The sequence below is a fragment of the Pleurodeles waltl genome, chromosome 3_1, assembly GCF_031143425.1.
Source record: "Pleurodeles waltl isolate 20211129_DDA chromosome 3_1, aPleWal1.hap1.20221129, whole genome shotgun sequence".
Taxonomy (NCBI): domain Eukaryota; kingdom Metazoa; phylum Chordata; class Amphibia; order Caudata; family Salamandridae; genus Pleurodeles; species Pleurodeles waltl.
Genome location: NC_090440.1, coordinates 1,133,064,350 through 1,133,086,707, shown reverse-complemented (window position 1 = coordinate 1,133,086,707; position 22,358 = coordinate 1,133,064,350). Strand labels below are relative to the sequence as shown.

The 22,358-nt window shown below is 44.4% G+C and overlaps 1 protein-coding gene across 1 annotated transcript in view; it reads right to left on the bottom strand.

The window, feature by feature from the left end:
- ATP12A (ATPase H+/K+ transporting non-gastric alpha2 subunit) overlaps positions 1-22,358 on the bottom strand; it is a 69,384-nt gene that overhangs the window by 27,880 nt on the left and 19,146 nt on the right. The window contains exons 2-11 of the mRNA XM_069224438.1: positions 21,810-21,965; positions 13,876-13,935; positions 12,897-13,100; positions 11,784-11,897; positions 9,954-10,088; positions 4,823-4,940; positions 2,907-3,175; positions 1,642-1,840; positions 1,226-1,335; positions 796-930 (exon numbers count right to left, since the gene is read on the bottom strand). Coding sequence (XP_069080539.1) covers positions 796-930; positions 1,226-1,335; positions 1,642-1,840; positions 2,907-3,175; positions 4,823-4,940; positions 9,954-10,088; positions 11,784-11,897; positions 12,897-13,100; positions 13,876-13,935; positions 21,810-21,965 — 1,500 coding nt within the window. The remainder of the gene's footprint in view (positions 1-795; positions 931-1,225; positions 1,336-1,641; positions 1,841-2,906; positions 3,176-4,822; positions 4,941-9,953; positions 10,089-11,783; positions 11,898-12,896; positions 13,101-13,875; positions 13,936-21,809; positions 21,966-22,358) is intronic.

Genomic DNA, 22,358 nt, shown 5'->3' with positions numbered 1-22,358 from the left:
GAGTGGTTTAGGTAACAGATGAAAGTATGGAGGAATATCAGTAAACAAGGCATGAATGATGGAAACTGAATGTCCTGAGTCTAGAACTGCACTAGTAATGTTCGTGTGAACTGATAAAACGGCATCTTTAGGGAGAACTCCTAACCTACCTCCTGTGAGTAAGGATTCAACCATGGGCAGTGCTTAATTTGTGCTTGTACTTTCCGGTGCTGAGCACCGGCACTTATTTGTGAGGGCCGGGGCTTATACTTCTCCCTCAAGCATTTGCTGCGAGCAAAAGACACATATGAGAGAGAAAGAGGAAGGGAAAAACGAAAAAGTGTCACAATGGGAGAAAGTAGAAAACTGCAGGAGTGGGCTGAAGGGGCAGGGAGTGATTTTTAATGGATTAAAGAGCCCCGAGATGGCTTCAAGATTACGCCGCCTGTGTTCGCACATTTAATTGCAGCAGCCGCGTGTTTAAAAGGAGGGCTTTGGGCACCTGCACCTTTTTATTTAAAAATAAAGCACTGAACATGGGTATTGGATTATATGGACGAGGAGAACGAGGATTTATCTTTCTAGCCTGAGGTTGCAGACTTGAAACTGACAAGAGACAAAGGATGGTCAAACTTAACGGAGAATTAAACAAAGTAACAACATGGGCTTCTTCCTAAAGAGTTCTAAGAAAAATAAGTAAACAAGACAGACAAAACTTGAACGTCTTGGGGAAGGAAAACACGTGCCTTTTAAGCTACGATACTGCAAAGAAAGAATTTACATTCTTCATATTATAACTTGGGAGAAAAGTCGCACCTGAAATTTGTTGGTGGAATTAAAAGGAACTTCTGCCACTTTTCTGTTTTTATTTCGCAGACTCATCACATCTCCTGTGATCACTTCAGTAAATTTCAGCAGAGCAGTTTCCGAAGCATCTCCCACAACAACACGCTTTTATGGAAGAAAGAAAATGGCAATATGGTAATCATTTAATGAATTTTGCAAACATACTCTGTGCAAACATTTAGATATTCACTGCTTACTTAAAGCTTGACAGCAAATAGAAACACACACACCGTTAGAGGCGTGCACCATGAAATGGGTCTTAAGGCGCTATTTGAACAGAGTGAGAGCAAACAGGAAATGAAAATCCAAGTTCTCTCCTAAATAGAGTGTTGCTGTAGAGGATAGATGTAAAATATTCAGGATGTGCAGGTTTCCTTCCCAAAAGCAAGTCTCTGAATACCTTCATAATCGGAACATTTTCCTGGCCTGCGAGAAATTCGGCTCGATTGCAAAGAGAAGCAATGTTGCATAGAGCAGTCCATGTTTCAGAACTCGTTTCAAAGGCATGATCTAAAATAGAAAATAACAACACAGTCCTTTTAATAGCTTTTATTGAAGTGTTTGAAACGGGTCAAAATCATGAATAAAGGCCACGACAGAGCAATTAGTGTTATCGCTGACTTTAATTGCTAAAGATTCGGAAGTGTGACTTCAAGAAAAAAATACCCTCCCAGTGTATTGGGGAATTCAGTGCCCTGACCAGTCATTCTAAACGTGAGAGGGGGTGACAGTTTCCATTACATGCTATCCTGATTGGTCAAAGTCACTGGGAACGACCTTCTCACAGTTGGCCTTGGGGTTTTCGGGGGAACTTACGTGCTTGGTCTTCACTAGTGTCGGCTGAATGGATATGGTTGTCAAACCAAAGGTGGGCTACCGTCATTCTGTTCTGGGTGAGTGTTCCCGTCTTGTCAGAGCAGATGACAGAGGTGGAGCCAAGTGTCTCCACTGCCTCCAGGTTCTTCACCAGGCAGTTCTTCTTCGCCATGCGTTTGGCCGTCAGGGAGAGGGTGACCTAGGAAAGGGGCACAAGCATGAGTAGCAGGTCAGATCGCAGTGCGCAGCCATACAGTGCCCTCACAAAAAGAGAGCAGCCAGAAGATTTCCCCCCAGGCCCCGCTCATACAAGACCACGCTGTCACTCTGCCACTGCTCGATGTATTTATTTAGGCCAAGCCTACTTTTAGTATATATTTATGATGAGTAAGTAACAGCATTCTGACACTATGTAGCTCCATATATTGGAACTGCCTCAAAATGTGTGGCAGGACATTGTTTTTGTTTTGAAAGAAGTGTACAGAAAGCTGTCGAGGCCTGCGCATAACTTTGTGATGTGGGACGGCAAAAGCTATTGGCAGGTCTGCTGCCGTAGCTATGACTACAGGAGAGAAAGTGCCCAAGTCAAGGATTTGAATCAGAACGGGAAGCTAATTGAAAACCATCTGATTGTGGAGGACTAGCTAAATTCAGAGAATTTCCTCCACCATATATTTTTCGCCCGATTCTAATTAGGCAGATAATGTATAATGGTTCAAAATTATTTATTTGAGGATCTGTTTCCAAGGATGAATTTAGTAAAGAGTATCTGGTGAATTTGTGAGTTTATTAATGGAATGACTTGAGGAATGCCATCTAGCAATACATTTACTCAGCTTATTTCATTCATATTTCTTTTTTTCATCTAATATGCCACTGATGACCCTAATAGTAAACAGTTGGTAATAAAGAGTTATCTGATTAGATGATGCTGCCCAAACTGCTCTACTGCAAAATTATTCAGATTTTCACATCTAGAAAATTCTGAAAGGTCTGCCCAGCTCCTACTACTGTTAACACATGTGTTTCAATTACACTTCCTTCTTTGTGAATTAGCAATACTATTATATATTGTGCTAACCATCTCATACCCAGAGACTAAATATCAGGTGAGATTTAGCAACCTGATTTCACTCTGCAACAACACACCACCAGATGAGATGGGGATGAAACTGAATGTTGATTTGCCAGGCAGTGACACATAGGTTGAAAGACTTTAGTTCCAGTGGGCTTCACTGCCCAAGGTAGATGGCACACCAACTTACAGTGACAGTGGCCAACAGTCCTTCTGGCACATTGGCAACAATGATACCAATGAGGAAGATGATGGAGTCCAGGATTCTGTATCCCATGCTGACAGCAATGATGAAGAAAAGCAGCCCAACGGAACAGGCAAAGCCAGCGACAATGTGGACAAAGTGCTCAATTTCACTGGCAATAGGTGTTTTTTCATTCCCAACTCCAGACACCAAAGTTGCAATTCTCCCAATGACTGTACGGTCACCAGTGTTGATGACAAAGCCCCTGGCAGTGCCTGAAAAAAAGACAATAATAAGAAAACAATAAATTAGTGCTTTGACCTCTCCTGACATGGCCACAGTAAGCTGCAGACAGTGATTATCACCTTTTAAATCAATGGCACAAGCAAAGTGAGGTGTGAAGGCTCGTCTTCGTGTCAGGCCTGGTAATGCATGAGCTCTCCAAAACATAACATGATTACAGTAGTTCTAGTGATATGTTCTGGAACCATGAGTTTCAGTAAGTCTGAATGTGGTGGGGATTGGTGGTAGGTAGGGAGAAGGTGTGTGTTTATGTATGCATGCATGTGTGCTATGCTACAATTTAATAATGAATGGAATGCTCAGAGTCTGGCTGAAGACCGCACAATCAGCCACTGAAAAATGGTTGGCCAAAGCATTGACCTCCACCATGACCCTTGTGAGCAAGAGCTATAGTCAAAGGCCCTTGTTAGAGTGACACTCCTAGCATTCTTTACTTTGAGAGTGAATCCCTTCATTTGTTTCTCATAGTATTTGAATTTCCAATCGTCAGTCCCCACCAGGAGCAACCTGAATCTGGCATCTGTGAGTGAGTGAGGTCGTTTAAGCATTTCATGAAAGCATGGTTCAAAAGATAATGGGAACTATGACTGTATGTACTGTGACACTGAAACCCAGGAGCATGCATACTTGATATTTTCGTCAGGGAGCATGGACCCTTGACTCTGACCTATATAAGCGTACACTCATGGACACTGTTGCACAGATATGTCAACCGCTTTATACTCTCCTGTGTGTGAGCCCATGACTCTTACTACTTTGAGCTGCACATAGATACTGTGCTACAGGAGTGTAAGCTAACTGACATTAGCCTCTGTGTATGTACCTAGGACTGGCCACTATGGATGTACATATTGAACCTTCGAACACGTAAGTGACACCTCCTCAGAATAGCCTGTGAGGCTGTGACACTAACTACTCTCTATGTGCATCACCAACAAAAGAACCTGCCTTGATCTAATGTTCTCAACACTTCTCTTATCCCAGTATCTTTATTAATTTTAGGCATTAAGAGTAAATTATATCAATGTGTTCGTTGCACATGATTTGACTGTTTAAAATGTTCCTCTTCCTGTGCTCACCAACTCCTGCAAACGTATCATCCATGCTATTGTTTGTCAATACAGAAAGCTTACAGTTCAGATAAACATGACAGACCGAGGGTGCTCCACATTGGGGTTCACCCCAGATCACTGCCAGCATTTCATGATATCTACCCCAAAAACATGTGCATGCCATTGATCCTAATTTGAATTTGATTATTCCGAACATCCTGCATATCTCTGGCCTTTGTAGACCAGTACTAGAAAGCAGCATGGTAGACTATAATGCTCCACTTGCATAGCATTTGTTATTTATTTTCGGCTTAGCCTCTGTCTAATAATTTCCTGATTATTGAGTTGTGAGTATTCTCAAGTCAACTGAGAGGTCCTATGAGATCCGATGGAGGTCTGCTCCAGACTTGTCACCTTTAGATGTTACAAGCATCCGAGGCCTTAACCAGCCCTGATTCCGTTCTCTTAATAGTCAATTTCCTGCCAGTTTAGACCCATTCTGTTAGCAACGTTGTGATCCACCCACCTACATTCGTTCTCAGCCCCTCTGGATTGGTTTCTACGTACCTTCTAGACAGGTTGTGGAATAGAATGCAATGTTCTTTGTTTCCAGGGGATTGACGTGGGTGAATTCAGTAGACCGCGGCTGTGCTTCTGACTCACCAGTGAGGGAGGAATTATCAACCTGCCAGCACAAAGAGAGTCAAATACAAGCATGATTTCTCCTGGGAATAGAAAGAGTCATGACTACCTCAGTTACCTTGGCTTTTTGAATGGTGAAACATGTATTCTTTGTATACTCATGCACACACACTGAGCACACTACATCAAACACACAGAGTAACAAATAAAATACAGCATGCAAATGCAGGGGGTGGATATGTGCTGGAAAAGTGAAAACAATGGGGGGGGGAGAGAGAGAGAGAGAGAGAGAGAGAGAGAGCGAGAGAGAGAGAGAGAGAGAGAGAGAGAGAGAGAGAGCGAGAGAGAGAGAGAGAGAGAGAGAGAGAGAGAGATGTATGAGTCAGGCACTGGAACCACAATGTGGTTAAGACTTCGTTTTCACCTCTTTCTAAGTGTTCACAGTGAGTCAGATCAAAGACAACAGACCTCAGGAGACTAACTGATTTGCCCAAGATGCCGATGTAGAGAAGACATACACCTGGTGTGGTCAGAAGTAACCAGCAGCCTGCTAATATTTCTGATAGGAATTCACTTTCCCCTATCGTTGTTGGTACTGCCTAAAGCTTGGTGAGGAAGGAGCATGGCATCACTGCCGCATAAAGCATAATTCTGGCGAGCATGAGGGAGCTACAGTTTTGGTCATCAACTGATCTATACTTTTTATTCAGTCACTGTGGCCCAATTCTACTTTCAGTTCATTGATACAGCAGTACCCCATTTTGGGTCAATGCTGCTTACACTAAAAGGTGCTTATCGGACCATATAATCGAGTTTAAGAACACTGTGCCAGTTCTCATGGTCTTCGTAATGGACCCTTTTGTTGATGACCTCTGAAGTCCCGATCTCTGCTTCTGCGTGGACCTCTCATTCTATGGGAATCCAGGAGCCCAGGATTCGCTGCCAGTGTTGATTAAAGACTAAGGGCCATATTTAAGAAAAAGTGGCACATCAGTTCTGACGCGCCACTTTTTCTGTGCCCCCCTACCAGCACCAAACGACACCAAGGTTGCGCCCTATTGAAAATACGGTGCACCACGGCAATCGTTAGAACAATAGCATCAACATTTTTGATGCTATTGTGGCACTTTACTACACTAGCATAAAAAAAAGTCGCTAGTGTAGCAAAGTGCAAGGATGCCGATTGATTTTAATGGGTGCGTCATTTTAACCCCTACCTAGAGCAGGCGTTAAAAATTATGGAAAAATGGCACAGTGTACTCTGTTAAATTTCACTTCGCCATTTTTTTGGGCCTTCTTGCACTGGAACGCCCCCCTAATGTGATGCAAGGGTTTACAAAGTGGCGCAATGCAATCATTAAGCCACTATGTAAATATTGCACAGGGAAAATGCCACCTTAAGGCCACATTTGCGTAAAAAACAATTATGTAAATATGGCGCAAGGTGGCACTGGGAGCATCTTAAATATTCCCCTAAGGGTCTGATCTAGATATCCGCATATGGGTTATTCAATCACAACAATGACAGATATTCCGTCCGCCGAAATATATATCACATTATTCCCTATGGGATTTATATTTCGACGAACGGGATATCCATCACCGCTGTGACGGAGTAACCTGTCTGCCAAAATCTTAATCAGGCCCTAAGCCAGCTAGGTTTAGGAACCATAGCAGAGGTAGAGAAATAACTAAATGCAAGCTGTCTCACCAAGATTGGCTGGTAATGACAAGCTCCTGATCCAACATGACAAAAAATAAATTTGAATAGAATCAGCAAACCTAGTTTAAACTACTGAGCATTCCACTGCAATAGGCACTGTAGTGGTGAAGGCAGAAAAATAATAGTTTGTCAGGATACCCTCTAGCCATCCCTAACCATCTCTATTATTTCTCTAATGTATTTCACCCAAAAAATCAATTTCACATAAATATACAAAATGACAATGTAGTGCTGCAATTTACCTCGGCATGTAGAACAGAACCAGCCCTTTCATTTAGTGTTGTGTGTTTTCCATGGCATTGACCCTTAAAACCAAAAGTTAGGAACGGTCTGCCTCACCCTTCAGCAGTATCATGGAGACTGTTGACAGCGGAAGGATGGGACAAGGGATTTTGCTGTAATGCTATCGGGAGTAATAGTACTTCTACACCTGGCATTTTGATGAGTCATAGTTCACGCATTAAGTATAAGGCAATGCCACGCTGACGAGGGCTAAAGCCCAGATCATTTTCTGTTATTCTATATACTAGTTTATTACATATAATGTGAAGTAAAACAAATATTTTAGAATTACTGGACATAGTGGAGGACTTTCATATGTTTTTAGCAGCACAAAAGGATGACAGACAGAGTGCTGAAACTTTTCAAACCCAGTTACAGATCTGGCTTTAATCCATCATTCTTTTGCTCACCATGCCACCCCACTTTTGACCCAGACATATGCAACTCAGTCTTGGCCCTGTTCCCCATAGAAGCAGTCCAGCCCAAACTGCAAGGTCAGGTCCTCCCTGGACCGGAAACAAGCATCCTGGGACCGGTTTCAGGGTATCACCTTTCATCAGCCAGGCTAGCTTGAGTCCAGTGGCATAGTGAGCACAGGACCCTCATCTGGGCATACCCTTCCCACTTTGGGCGACTTTAGCAACACAAAAGGATGACGGAGGGAGTGTTGAAGATCTGGGTTTAATCCATTGTTCTTTTGCTCACCATGCCAACCCAGATTGGACCCAGCCATATGCAAATCGGTCTTGACCCTGGTCCCCATGGGAGCAGTACAGCCTGAACTGCAAGGCCATGTCCTCCCTGGACTACAAACAAGCATCCTGGGACCGGTTTCAGTATCACCCTTCATCAGTCAGGTTAGCTTTCTTCCAGTGGAACAGTGAGCACGGGAACCGCATCTGGGCATTCCCTTCCCACTCAGGGAGGCTTTAGCAACTCAAAAGGATGACAGGCAGAGCACTGAAACTTTTCAAACACTCACCCCCAGTGACAGATCTCGGTTTAATCCATTGTTCTTTTGCCCACCATGCCACCCCAGTATGGACCCAGCCATGTGCAAATCAGTCTTGACCGTGTTCTCCATGGTAACAGTCCAGCACAAACTGCAATGCCAGATCCTCCCTTGACTAGAAACAAGCATCCTGGGACCGGTTTCAGGGTATCACCCTTCATCAGCCAGGCTGGCTTGAATCCAGTGGCACAGTGAGCACAGACCCGCGTCTGGGCATACCCTCCCTAATAGGGCGACTTTAGCAGCACAAAAGGTTGGCGGCTTTCATATGTTACCAGAGGATATGGGATTCTTAGGACACTATGCTGCCTACAATAAATAATCAGATGCTGTCAATCGGTTACCAATGTTTGTTTTGTAAACTGGATTCCTACAGAGCTCCTGAATGGCTAGAAGAAGCCCCACGTCTGACATGACTCCACCACTAGCTCTGCTTTACCTTTCATTAGGTGTAGAGAGATGCTGGTACGCGTCCTAGAGAATGGGAGAAGTAACATCCACAGGCTCCTAACAGGTGCTCCATTTAAGCCATTACATGCATTTGCCTTTTGGCATCACCACAAATGGCCACAAGACAGTAGCAGATTGCCACAACTACCCTCAATAAAGAAGTCAGTAGTAAGGGAAATTAGTGTTAAAGGTTGGGAGGGGAGTTTGGTGTCTGCCATCTCATGATGATGTAATGAGCATCTCACTTTCTTAACAGGCTTTTGTGATTGGAAGCAATGTGGCCTAACTCCCAGAATGCTGACTCTGAAGCTGGGGAACCAGGTTTGAATCCTGGCATTGGCTCAACTTTATGTGATTCTGGGCAAATCACTTTGGGACATATTTATCAAGGGTTTTGCATCGCCCTTGGGACACGCAGTGGTGCACAGCGACATAAAACGTGTAATGAGATTTACCAAGCCACTCAAGGCCATCTTGAGTGGCCCTGTGCAGCTTGGTAAATCCGGCGGTAATGCAAGGCAGCACAAGTCACTGCCTTGCATTACTCTTCCCCAGGAAGGTGTTCCATGATTGGAGCGTCGGTGTTCCCACACATCCACACAAGGACTCTGCAGCATTCCCAGATATATACCATGAGCGGTAGACCTGTGAATCCATCAGAATGCTACCCCTTCCAAGGGGAAGCATAATGAGGAGAAATATCTTTATTTCTCCTCGTATTTTCCTCTACTTTTTGATGTTACATTATGCAGCACACATAGAAAGAGGATAAAGCCTTAGAGAATTGTATTTGTGCAGGAGAGTGCCCCTTCCTGCACAAAAATAATCCTGTCTGTAGCGTAGCACACCACGGTGCAAGGGTGCCTGCTCTGGCGCTAGGCAGGAGTTTGTGCGCCAGTGCAGACAGAGAGCAGGAATGCACCATATATTTACAGATATGGTGCATTGCTGCCCTCTCCCTTTCATGCAGCGCAGGAAGGTGTCCTGCTGTATTGCATGAAATAATGGCAAATATAGCCCCCGATTTCCCCATGTCTAGAGAAAAAAAATGAACTTGTGTAATGCAATCTGGTGCTCATGTAACGCGATCTAATACCCTTGGGTCAAGTTTGCACTATATTAGAACTGTAAAAATGCAGGGATACAGTACCATCTTGAGCTGTACTGCAATTTAGTTGAAGGAATAGATGTGCTTACTGACACAATATGAGAGCTAATTGTAGATATTTGTGTTTACTTTTGTGTCCGGCTGAGTCTCGTTGCTGAGACTGGCACTTTTCCACTGGCAGTATCCACAATATAAGACACTGAGATGAATTTCTAGATGTCGTAAATAAGTAGTGTGCGCCATATGCCTACACCTACTAACACATGATGGCTCTTTATACATGCTTGCTGTAGTGCATACATTTTATACGGTTGACATTGACACCCCTGTCCCTGCTGGTATGCAAATCATGTGTACTTACAAGAAATGGGAGACCTTTTAAAGAATGTGTGACAGTGAAAACGTTGTTTCAACAATATACATTTAACTCTAGTCTACTGTTGAGAAAATATTTTGCAGTTTTTCGAATGATCGTCCTCACCTTGCATCCCTGCGCGAAGAGCAGCCTAAGATCTGCAGGGATTCGATCTCCTCCTTTGATCTCCACCAAATCACCCACCACCAATTCAGTGGCCGGGACCTCACATTTTTCTCCATTCCGGGTGACGACGGCTTGCTGGAACGACACAACACCAAGTCTGTATCTCACTGTCTGTCCGGCTTTTGATAGCACTTTTGAGAATATTCCCTTAAATTAGTAACTTGTTTGTGCTAGGAGGTTTATGTTTGGGTGTTTTTGTTCCACGTGCAGTGACATAAAAGAACATATTTTACAGAGAACAGCAAAATATGTAAAACATTTCACACTTCCCTGTGAAATGTGGATTTCTTCCTCAAAAATCCTATTGCAGAGCCCAGGATCAATGAGGATAAGCAGAGTGTGAGCAACTGTTGTTGGTGTCATGCATGATTTTGCACATTTTTGTGCTTAATGTATCCTTGAATCCAAAATTGACACAGGGGCCCATGTTGCTCTAAACAATAGTGCAAAATGCTATACCGTTATTTAGCATAATGTTGAGTAATTTTTGGTCGTTTTGGGGGGAATTTTGTATAACTTCTGCAAAGCAAACTATGTAAATTCCACCAAGGTCCAGTATCCCAACTATGCACTAACTTATGTGGCATATTCTCTAGCAGTAATGTTTTCGACTATTTGAGCTAGAAAAACTTTTTTCGAATCCGCAAATGATGCAGAAAAGTTTGTTGAAAATGTGATAAATGTGTATTTTTAAGGTAAATCCTGCAGCCAAAGAATCAATTTAATCCACTGGCCCTCATCAGTGGTGGCCCAGGTAATAAATATGGTGGGGCGCGATGGTGCCCAACTCACCATATCTACGGTTCCCCCGGCATCCACTTAGCAGGAATGAAAGAACTTCCTTCCTGCTTAGTGGAACAGGATTCCAACCAATCCTGGTGCTGCTCTGAGAGCAGCTCCAGTATTTGTGGGAGCAGGCTAACCCAGCACTCATTTTGAGGCTGGGAGCCTATGCCAGCAATCCCCTGGCTGTTTTACAGGCTTGAGATTGCTGGGTCTACAGTGCACATGTCGAGTCGGCCGGCCAACCCAACAGGCGCACTGCAAGGGGCAGCAGTCACCCTTCAATAGCAGGATGCATCCCCGCCCTCTGCCATCATTTTCACCCTGAACACAGCGTGAGCGTAAGGGCAAAATAAAATGGCATCAGTTATGCCATTTTATTTATTTGTTTGCTTGCTGCGCTCCCAGATGGGTGGGGTGATGCCCCTCCGCTTCCTTAGGAGGAGCTGCCCCATGTATATATATATATATATATATATATATAAACCCACACACACAGATAATACCGAGTGTAAACTAAATATGCTGTCTTCCAAATTTTGTGCGAGTCCGTAAATCGTCAAACGGTGCAACCTTAAGCAAATTAAAAAAGCTTTTCACATTTCAAGCTATCTCTTTAATAATTTAACATTTCAAAATACACAATACTTTTTTTTTCAAATTCTAATCTCTCCAGAACTTCTGATCGAGATCGAACTGTCACCAAATGAAGCAAAAGCACTCCTCTGAGTAAGGTTCTACTTTCATGCCAAGTTTAATGCAATTCTGTTAAAGGAACGTCTGAACGGAATGGTGTAATGAAATGCGAAGTTTTCTCTTGCATTTAAAACTGAAACAATCTGCTGAGGCTGGCACTGCAAATCAATATATTTTTTAAGGCCTAAAACCAAAGTAAGATGGCAGTTCTTACGTACGTTGTTGGATGGGTGTAGGGGCGGGGGTGGCGAGCACGATATGATGTAGGAAAAGAAAAGAGGCACAGCTTACCTGTGGGATCATTTTGTTAAAACTGGCCATGATGTTCGTGCTCTTTGCCTCCTGGAAGTATGCGAAGCATCCAGTTAGGATGACCACAATGGCTAAGACGATACCTAAGTAGAGCTGTGAAATAAAATAATATGATATTAGTATGCCATTTATTGTGGTTACTCAAGTATCATTTTGAGTTGAATAGCCTTCAGTGTCGGAGACAAGTCGGTGTGTATGCATTAGAACCTCCTGTGTTTGCAGTCTCGTCCAATGGCCCTGCTGATTCCCCAGCGAATACTCTTTCACGAGCAAGCTTAAAACAATGCAGTGACCCAACAAAACGTGAGGGGAGGGCCTGCAAGATATGCTGAGCGTGCCCCCTCCAATATGGGTAAGCCTGGGCCCCCTCTCCCACACCACAAGGGTACGGAGGCCTCTGTTACACCCATGAAACCATGGCTTCAGCAGTGGATGGCTGGATGGATGAATCAAACGTAAGAAAATGCCTCTCCATCACATAGGCCAAAATATATTACCCCATGGGCATTTAAATGTTAATAAACACAGCGATTTAATGCAAATATTCAGGCCACCCTGACATTTGCTGCAGCCATTTTCATTCGGAGTGAGGGATGAAATATATAGCATCAATTTAATAAAACTTGCACAGGCCTGGTCCAGCCATTCAACATGTCCTTACCTGCCGTTTTTGGCCTATTGTGAAGCAAAGCCAGTGCTTAATTTGTGCTTGTTGTTTCTGGTGTGGAGCACCGGCACTTATTTTTGAGGGCCGGCACTTAGTTTTCTGCCTCAAGCATATACTGCGAGCAAAAAACACATATGGGAAATACGGAGGAAGAGAAAAATGAAACAGCTTCACAATGGGAGAAAGCTGCAGGAGTGAGCTGAAGGGAGAGGCTTTAAATGGATCGAAGAGATCTGAGATGGCTTCAGGATTACCTGCCTCCGTATTCTGTGCTCGCACATTTAACTGCAGCATCGCGTGTTTAAGAGGAGGGCTTTGGGCACCGGCAACTTTTTATTTACAAATTAAGCACTGGGCAAAGCTTCTCAAGCCAAGTAATACAAAGTTCAGACTTTGTAACTGATGCAGACATTCTTTAGACTTACGTTATCTCTAGCCGTCGTGGGGTCTCCTGCATACTGTATAATGTATGCAATCTCGCATAGGATAGCCCCTGCCCACAGAAGGAGGGAGAAGCCTCCCACCATCTGCTTGAGAAACTTGATGATTTCCGGAGTCCCCTTGGGTGGGGTGAGCGAGTTGGGACCATCCCTGGCCAAGTACTCTGCTGCTCTTGCACTGGTGAGACCCTGCAACAGAAACAGGACACGGGGGGATTTGTGAAGTGAAGCATAGATATGTTAAAAAGGATTTGGGACACAATATTCTTACTGAGAGAAACATTTACAGTCGGGGGCCTGTGGAAGATAAAAAAATAATGATTTGGAGAAAATACCCACACAAGACACAAACCCATTACAGGGGAACGTACATGGAACTGTTAATTGGAGGATCCTTGACCTGTAGGTACGTACAATACAGGGGCTGCCTCGACAGATAGATCCTGTAAGAGCTAGGACCACTCAGCAGAAGGAACATTTGGGAGGATTCAATGGCTGCACAAATGGAACTCATTGGGGTGCGAGTGCAGACACCCAATGGAAACAGCAGTGCAGCTCCCACTCGATACAAAGAGTAGCACAGGCGGATTTGCATTGACTCAAAAGGAAACCTTGTGGGAACCTCAACACCACACAAGGAAAACACTGGTTTACCGAGCAAGAAAGGAACATTTGAAGTTATTACTAATACATACAAAGCAAAACATGGGAACTCTGCACAGCCAGATGCAGGATATATTGGAAGGAGGTGGTACTGCACATAGATACAACTTTGAGGTGATTTTCCAAAGGCAAAGGGCAATATATTGCAGGGATGTAGTGAAACAATGCCAAAACATCATTGTGTACAGTTTGTGCTAAAGATTGCTGTGTGAGCTTGCAGATGGTTTTGTGGTACACAATAGGTTGCCCCTCCGTATATGATACAGCTGGAGTATTTTTTTAGCACGTGTACCACTCATACCTTAAACTGACTGGTGGTGTACTTCTCTTCAAGTTCTTCAGGGCTGAGTTTGTGGTCCTCCTGCAATTTAAAGAAAAACAATATGTTGATATAAAATCAAAAGATGATGTTTGGTTTTGATTTGACACGGATCGTTTTATTTCCAGAATGCAGAAGTCAGTGAACCTCAATCTTCCAATGGAGTCAGATAGGTCCCTGACTGATTTCCATCTGCATTGAAGTCCATTCGTGCTAGCAAGCCGCATCCCTGGCAACCCTGCCAGGAGGAGAGGTCATGGGAACTAAAACAACGAGGCAGTGTACCACCACCCGCTGAACATGGAGACTGTCCGCTGCTGGAGCAGATTTGCGGGCATTTTTGACTGTGGGGCAAACGCAAAGACACGTCTGACACTGGTGTTTGCCCCGTGGTGATTGCCGTTTTTTTTTTTTTTTAATGGTGGGTGCTTCCCCATACCCCTACTTCCCTCCCCACCCTGACAATGACGTTTCACCACGTCCAACTGCAGCACTGTTTGAATAGGTGCTGCGGTGCAGGCAGCGATACGTACGTAAGCAACAAAAAAAAAAAAAAAAAAAAAAAAAGCACAAAGTCCGCACAATGTTCGAGCAGACAGATACGACGGGTTATTCTCTGCTGCGGTCTATGCACGGTATCAGACAGCAGCTCTTCCGAAAACGAGGTCCTGGCACCTTTGCTGTGCACATTCGAGTGGGAAAGGGTGATATTACTGGGCAAGGGAATGTATAATGAGGCTCTAACTATGGGAGACTCAAGCAATTTTTTATAAATAAATATCAGCACCTGATCCTACCTGCCCTAATCACAAGCGTGGGCCTAATTTGGCTAACATCCAAAGGAGCTCCTGGGTGGAGTTAAGATTTGCCACCCATGGCACGTGTAAACACAGTGACACGCAGTGGATGTCTAGATTATGAAAACGTTCCGCGACAGTGGCCATCCAATGGCCAGTCAGAAAATCACAGTGACACACATTAGCTGCTCAGAGTATCAAATGTTGTGTATCAAAACCTAGCGGTCAATCATATTATGACTAAATGTGTGTTTGTGTCACTGTGGACGCCTATGCGGTGGGGGGCACGACTGTGCAGCAGTAACGCCTATGACTGCTCTGAATATAACAATGGTTGTGCTGCATTCAGATCCATGTGAGCGTGATAAGAGCTTCAATGTACAAATAACCAGTTACGATTAGAACGGCAGGGATTATGTAGCACTGGTACTCGTTGCTAAAATGATCATAACAGGTTGTGAAGAAGTTTCACCCAGGGAAAAGCCGCTCGAAAGTACAGGTAAGGTGGAGCGAGATAAAGCCGCTGAGAACTGGTTGTGCCCGGTACATGCATAGAGTCGCGCTCATGAAAAGGATTTTTCTTTGAAGAGAAGGCGGTGGCTGTGATAACTGACATGGGCCCTGATGCGGTCAATGCTCCCTCTTGCCCAGGGCGCGTTGCTTTGTCAGTAAAGTAGGGTGGGGAAGATTTCCCAACAATCACGCTGGCCCATAATGTTCAAATGAATAATATGACAAGCTGGCACACAATATGATCTTAGTGACAGCGGAAAGGGAGAGGAATGCTGATTGGTCGGGGCACTAAAAGAGAAACCACATTATTTTGTGAAATAACCAAACATTTTTGAAGTATTTCCAAACAGATTAAGGGAGAGAATGTGTGATCGTTTTTGCTTGTGTATAAAATTCCTGGTGAAATCCGACCTGACACCTCACCATATGCGACTAAAACACACTGTACCCAACGATTTATCACAAGATACATTTGTTAGGGGATGTAGCCCCCTCACCCCCTCGAAGCTACGCCCCTGCGTCTTCCTTCCCATGTGTAGGAAGTAAAAAAAAACTATAATAGTATAAATTGAATGAAGTGGGTACCTCGCATCCCTGAGCCCCGGTGCCACTCCACCTGCTGCACTATTTGTAGCTCAGTAACCGAGAGAAGGGCTACAAATATATCTTAACGCGTAAAGCCACGGTTTCTCTTATTCTTACAGCTAGTTTACATTGCAAAGTTATGGGTAAATTATTCGTGTCGATGTCGCTAGTGAATGCAGTCCTACTCGGTCCGACTTGATGCAGGGAAGGTGGAGAATAAGCCCAGGGCTAAATAGCACTTGATCGAAATGAAAACTAACCCGCAAAACTGGAAATATGGGCTTCAGAACCCCAGATCAGATGCGGAAACACGCTCTTCCACGAATCCACAGGAGATTGTGTCCTAACACACAGCGGTACAGATTTACTTAGCTAACTCCGGGGCGTGAACATTTCTCTTAATGTTAGGTGACACAGGTAGGGGGAATAATGAATCATTTTTGGTATTATTTTTACGAGATAAGTAAGACCAACGGTACAACAGTAACGTAATGGCCACCTTATGGGGTGCGTTTCCTTCCCAAGAGGTCTAGCATGCGCCAGTACAAACAATGCACCCCAGTTTAACACCGTAACTGCGTAAGACACTATGAAACGTTACAAAACATTATAAAATGTAAGTAGACCGGGCCATAGACACTGTAGGAATATAGGAACCATGAATGATCTGAACAGTCAGTCCACCCGGACGCGGAGCAATAAGTATTGCAAAGGACGCTGAAAACTTCCAAAGCAAATCAGATGAAGAAAGACGAATAAGTAAGAAAAGTAGGTCAGGCTCTGGGTGGCCTCGCCAAGTCCAGCCTATTAAAATCAGATCAAATCAAGGCTACTAAGTGCTTGCCGAACATGGCCGCCCAGATCGAAAAGAAGACACATCATTTACATTAACCGGAAATGGAAAACATTTGGGGCGAGCATAGTGATTATAAGAGTGAAGGCAGTAGGCCGGGTCGTGGTTGAGTTTAGGGGGACACCATGTCAATAGAGTATGTCCAGGCCAGTGCTGCTCCGAGTGATAGCACGTTCAAGCCGAGCCCTCAAGGAGGGGGGATCAACTGCTCCTGAAGCCAGGTGGGAGACGTGTGCTAGATGTAGCGCCTGATAGAACGTTCCTGAGTCCATATGAAGAGTTTGCTATCGTTATCTATCATTCGCAATATTGGTGATATTTATGTCCGGACATGGTGTAGCAGCATACCCACGACATACGAGAAGCCAGGGGCTACCACCATTTTGACCGTTTGTGTCCTTCCCCAAAGAGTCAGGTTGAGGTGGTTCTATTTCACATAATCTGCTTTTATTCAGGTGAAATAGGGGGTCCAGGTTATCTGAGGTCATGCTTTCTAGCCCCCCCCCCCCCCGTTAATGAGGGTTCCCAGATATTTGTCTGTTTTATTTCCACTAAAATGGAAAACAAGCAATGGGGTCTTTTGTTGTGACTCTAGACACGGGCAGCACTTCACTTTTTTCCCCAGTTAATCTTATACCCCGAGATCCATAGAGAAAGAAGAAATCAGAGACATTAAAAGCCGGTTCTTTGAGAGTAAACAGTAATTCATCTCCGTATAATAGTTTTGGGGCCCCGCCCATGGGGGTAAATATTCCAGCTATTTGGGGGGATTAGAAAATTAACGCTGCAAGTGGTTCATTGGCAAGTAAAAATGGCAGTGGAGAGAGTTGATATCACGGTCTCACTCCTCTATATACAGAGTCCAATAAGAAACCACCACAATCGACTTGAGCTGTGGGTGAAGTATGAAGCCAGCGGACCTTAGAGATGAGATAGTCCGCAGACAAAACCAGTGGAGGGTCCAGAGCAAGCACCCCGACTCAATGTAGTTGAAGGTCTCTCCTGCATTGAGGGAAGCGGTGATTATGGCTTTCAGAGATGTTTTGGCGTACTAGAGGAGCTGGCTTGGAGTGTGTATATGATTTCAGCAGGATCTGCTGGGAAGAAAGCCCACTTGTGTGTCATGTCTAAAGGTCAGGATGGCTCGTCTGAGTCTTGATTCATGGATACTGCCTAGGATTTTCACTTCTGTGTTTAAAAGAGGCATCCACAATGTAGTGAGTCTTTGCCTGGATTTGGCAGTACAGTAAAGCTAACTTTGTTGGACACATGGAAGATAGTCCTCGTCCAAACCATTTCCTGGAAGGCAGCATGGAAAACATCCACTTCTTCCTCTTTTGTCCAATGAATTCACCCAGGAAGCCAATACCTCCAGGGGTTTTACTGTATGGCATACTGCTGATAGCCTGGGCCATGCTTTCTTTAGTGATTACCCTAATAAGAGGCTCCTGCCATGCCTACTGAGGCAAGGTAAGGTGGCAGTCTCCAACAACACCCCATAACGCTCCCATTCATAGTGACATTCCTAGAGCCAATGGAGTGTGAATCCTACCTTGAATATCTACTGTGAGTTGATCTCTAGTTTAGCCTTCTCCAGGGCTTGTCTGTTAGCTGTAGTGTGTCTTGCAGTATATGTTTGGACGCACTTTTTAAAATCATGTTTACATGTAAGTTATTTCTGGGCTCCTTGTTTATTAGCCAGGGCTGCGCCCGCATCAGTTGCCCTTGGAGGGATGCATTGGCTTCTGCCCTCCGGGTCTTGTGCCGAGGGGGACGGCTCCTTGGTGGTCCTCTAAGAATGTAGTCATATGGGAGCGTGTCTCTGCTTTCCCTTTGGGGTGTCTATATCTGGGCATGTTAAAGCAACATGGTTTCAGAGTCTGAATCAGTAGGTTCCAATCTATATGAAGCAGAACCGGTGAATGGTCGGAGAGGGACCCTTTAGGATGGAGCACTCTCGTGTAGCCAGGGAGGTAGCATGGGAGATTGGGAAGTAGTCCAGCTGAGACAGTGTACCACAGGCTTCAGAGAAGAAGGGATATTCTTTGTCTGTAGGGTGTAGGAGTGGCCATATGTCAAATAAGCCATGGTCATCCCAAAGGTCGCGTATCTCTGTCATTGATTTTGTTTACAGGACCTGTGCAGTTCAGTTAACCCAATCACTATGTGGGAAGAGCTCAACTTAGTCAGAACCCTATGAAGATGGGGCAGGAAAGCGAACCTGGACCCATTAGAAGAATTGATAAAGCCCACACCTACAGTTTTCCAGTTGACCCTGAGTTTAGCGAATGGATATCGTCCTTCTGTATCAGTCCATGTTTAGAGCAATATCGGGGGTGGGACATTTAGGGACGAGAATGTCTAGTCTGCATTTGCTAGAGCTCAGCGGTTCGACAGAGGGCAGACGTGAGGACGAGGACGTGGGGCAGTGGTATTGGCTCTGTACCTGTGAATTCCTTTCCCGACTCAGTCCCATTTATGCATTTCTGCTTCCTTCTGGGAAAGGTGTGCTTCTTGAAGGCGCAAATGAAACACATTGATGGTTTGGCCATAGTACTGTAATGGAAGGCACCACAGTCTAAATGCATATTATGTTTTTCGTGGTTGATAAGCATTGCAGCCACGGCCCATCTGAAAACAGACGCTATCCTATTAAATGTCAAACAAGAGGTAGTGTTGCATGTTAGATTCGGCTCAGCAAGTGAAAAAAATCAATTTGCTGAAAGTTATCAGAAAACTGCAGTATATAATGCGGTACATAGGGGGTGGTCTCTAACGGCTGAAACTCGGTGACATGCACAACTATGTAACTCTAACTCACTGAAAACCCATTTGGTCAGCACCCTTCATTTCAGAGAACAACTGAGATTTAGCAATTGAGGAAACAGTTTTCAAAATCCGACATAGTATACACACCTAACTACTCGAACTCTAAGGGAATAAATATTAAATGATGTAACTGTAAATATAACAGATTTCTTGTGGCATTTTTTTCTGCACTTTTAACCGCTGCTCAGAGCAGGTATTAAATTGAGGCTTCCAATGCTTACAAATGGGCCTCTGGGTGCTTTGCAGGATTAGTATCAGAATTTTTAAAGCTAATCCTGCAAAGCTCCAGATTAGCATCACATTTTCAGACGCTAGTCCCTTAACTACCACCATGGTGCGCCGTATTTCAAATATGGCGCACACATGGTGGAGTAAGGGGGGCTATAAGGGGCGCAAGAAAAGTGGCACTGCACTGTGTGCAGCACCATTATCCTTAAATATGCCCCTTAGTGTTTTATTCACCAGTCCTAGGCCCTCATTACGAGGCTGGCGGTCCTGAGACTACCAGCCTCACCATGGCGGCCCTACAGCCGCAGAGCCAGCAGTAAGGATCACCACATTACCAGTTGGGAGGCTTGGCAGACGCCAAGCCTCCACAACTCCACCTCGCCCGCCAGTGCGGTTACAATGCCACGGCCGGCGGTAAGCACCTCCATTCCGGTTGCAGGCCCCAGTCTGTCATCCGAATTAAGAAGCTGCAAACCATCAGGCTTTCTGTGGCGTAACCCCACCACGAAAACCATGGCGGCCATGCACCCGGCGACAGGCATCTTCATGCCTGTCACCAGCACACACATACACACATGTCGGAACACATGCACACATCCCCACCCACCCGTCCACACACTCACACACACCCTCACACCCCTTAATGCATGCATGCATACACATACACACCCATTCAGCATACGCATACATGCACTCAGACACATCCCCTCACTCACATTCATCAACACAGACACCCCCGGTCATGCGTACATACACGCACACATTCAGCACCAGCTTCCCCCCTCCGCAAACATGCACACATGTACCCAAACACACAGACCTCCTCCCTTCGGATGCCCACTTACCTCCTCAGTTGAGAGGGATGTCCGGGAGTGGATGGATCCTGGCAGTCTTCCCTCCCTGCCACCACCATGCCAGCAGGACTCCGCCAAACCGTATTACAGCTTGTAATATGGAAGGCAGAGTCCTGTTGGCGTGGCGGTGCTGGCGATGGACCCACCTCTGCAGCGCCGACTGCCAGCTCGACTGCTGGCTGCTTTCTGCCACAATGATAGTGGAAAGCAGCCAGCATTCGTAATATGGCGGTCTGCTGACCGCCAACACTGGTGGTCATCTGGCGGGTTGGGCTTTGGCGGTCAGGGAAATTGACTGCGAAAGTCCAAATGAGGACCCTAGATTCTGAAATGCATACTGCCCTGTAACATGTCAATCCTTTCAACTTTAGAATTAAAAGGAGATATTGTTTGGAAGCCTTTGGAAGGAAAGTGCCTTTTTGTATTATTTTATTCGACTGCTGAAAGAAAATAGACCTTTTGAGTCAAGTAGGTGGGATTGGCAATATTATAGTTAGGGGGCAAGCAAAATTATAGATCAGCAGTTGAACTTTTGTAAAGCTGTAAACGAATTCCCCTCCAATAAAAAAGATTTTCAAACAAAACATTTTAAATATACAAATTACAAGCTTCTAGAAGTTGGTTAGACTTGCACAGTTGCCTAAGAAACTTCAGAAAGTTGTGGACATCCTTTTCTGCCAACATAGTAGGCAACCAGTTACCTTCTGTTTTGTCCTAAACATGAAAAACAGGAACTTGATACATTTTCTGCAAACTAGTTGATTTGCCACCTCTGTGTGCCCTAATAGGGCTGGTGGTCTGAATCGATCTCTATGCTGTGCTGTGACTATTATGTCATGTTTGTTATGTTGAATCCGTTGACTGGGTTTGGTGTTCTCTGTGTATTATGCGTGTATTGCTTTCCTTTTCATCACTAACTCTTTGAGACTCATGTAAATTAAAAAAATATATGATGTCTAACCTGGTCTTGTGTTCTTCTTTTGTATGTCAATCAGTGACTTTAGGATTGTCATTTGGGGCATGGCACAGCTGTAAGCATACAACATGCCTCAAATGGTTTGTAAAAATACATTTTGTTAGAAGCATTTTTGTGCACTATAATCTGATGACAATCAATAGAATGGAATGTTTTGAGGATGTTGCATTGAGTAGGCCCATACCTATGTATTGCGCTATTGAAAAAAAACAGCAGGATCTTGAAGCTATCAGGTACAGCACCATGAAGGGAGCTAGTTGTCCTAGATCGCCATGACTCACCAATTCAAGTTCCTGCTTCAGATCATCCACACCTTTGTCTTTCTTCTTCTTAAAGATTTTCTTAAGATCTTTGTATTTTTCCTTGTCTGGCCCCTTGTCCGGTTGTTCTATGTCCTTCGTCCCATTGACCTCCACAGAGTAAATATCAGGATTTGTCTGAAAGAAAACCAAACTGGATGTTAGCCATGGTTTTTAGTAGGAAGAGAAGGAGTAATGTACTAAGCATGAGCCTTAGTTGGCGTGTAAGCAGGAGACGTAGTGTTCGTATTGTGAATTGGGACATGCTGTGGTGAAGAAAAATTTACTCTGAAATGTCAAGTGTGAAAAGCGTAAAAATGAGTTCCCCAAAAAGGTTTTCTAAAAATGTATTGGTAACTAAAAACCAAAGAAGAAATTCAGTGATAGCCGCATTGTTACTTGTATGAGCCAGAGGCGAAGTAAAAAGACCCCTATAAATGGCTGTGAAGTCGTCCATGCTGTTCTATATTGATGGCCGTGGTCCAGCATTCCTCCACTTGTAGCCAAACTATTTAATACAGAACACAATTT